The 420-nt window shown below is 43.3% G+C and overlaps 1 protein-coding gene across 4 annotated transcripts in view; it reads right to left on the bottom strand.

Moving 5' to 3' along the window:
- The window catches only part of LOC119590599 (nostrin-like), a 116,570-nt gene that overhangs the window by 5,235 nt on the left and 110,915 nt on the right, over positions 1-420 (bottom strand). For all 4 annotated transcript variants that reach the window (XM_037939275.1, XM_037939277.1, XM_037939278.1 and 1 more), the window contains one exon: positions 13-158. In XM_037939275.1, the coding sequence (XP_037795203.1) occupies positions 13-158 (146 nt within the window). The remainder of the gene's footprint in view (positions 1-12; positions 159-420) is intronic.

A 420-nucleotide genomic window follows, 5' to 3' on the forward strand; every position in this document is an offset into this window, starting at 1 on the left:
CCACAAACTTACTTGTGTAGGTCCCCCTCCTGCTCGAGCTCGGCCCCCACCATCTGCCAGGCCTGGTTGACAGTGCCCATGCTCTCTTTTGACGCCTTCAGGAGTTTGGCTGATAGCTTGTGCAGGCCCTTGGCGTAGTTGGCCTCCAGTTCCGCCCTGTGTGAGGAAACAACATTTCTCATTTAGATTATTTGTGTACTGCATACATTCCAATGTCTATAGGAGAAAACATGGAATTTTTAAAATTTAGATTACTTGTGTACTTGTATGAGTTCTGGGGTCTATTAAAGGAACACATGGAGTGTTTTTACTTTGATTATTTGTGTATTATATACAATAAGGAGTGAAATAATGGTTTGGTTAGGATAAGCCTCTTGGTGTGGTGACTTGTACTTGGTGTGACTTACATTCAGTAGGCTC

This window comes from Penaeus monodon, chromosome 27, assembly GCF_015228065.2.
Source record: "Penaeus monodon isolate SGIC_2016 chromosome 27, NSTDA_Pmon_1, whole genome shotgun sequence".
NCBI lineage: Eukaryota > Metazoa > Arthropoda > Malacostraca > Decapoda > Penaeidae > Penaeus > Penaeus monodon.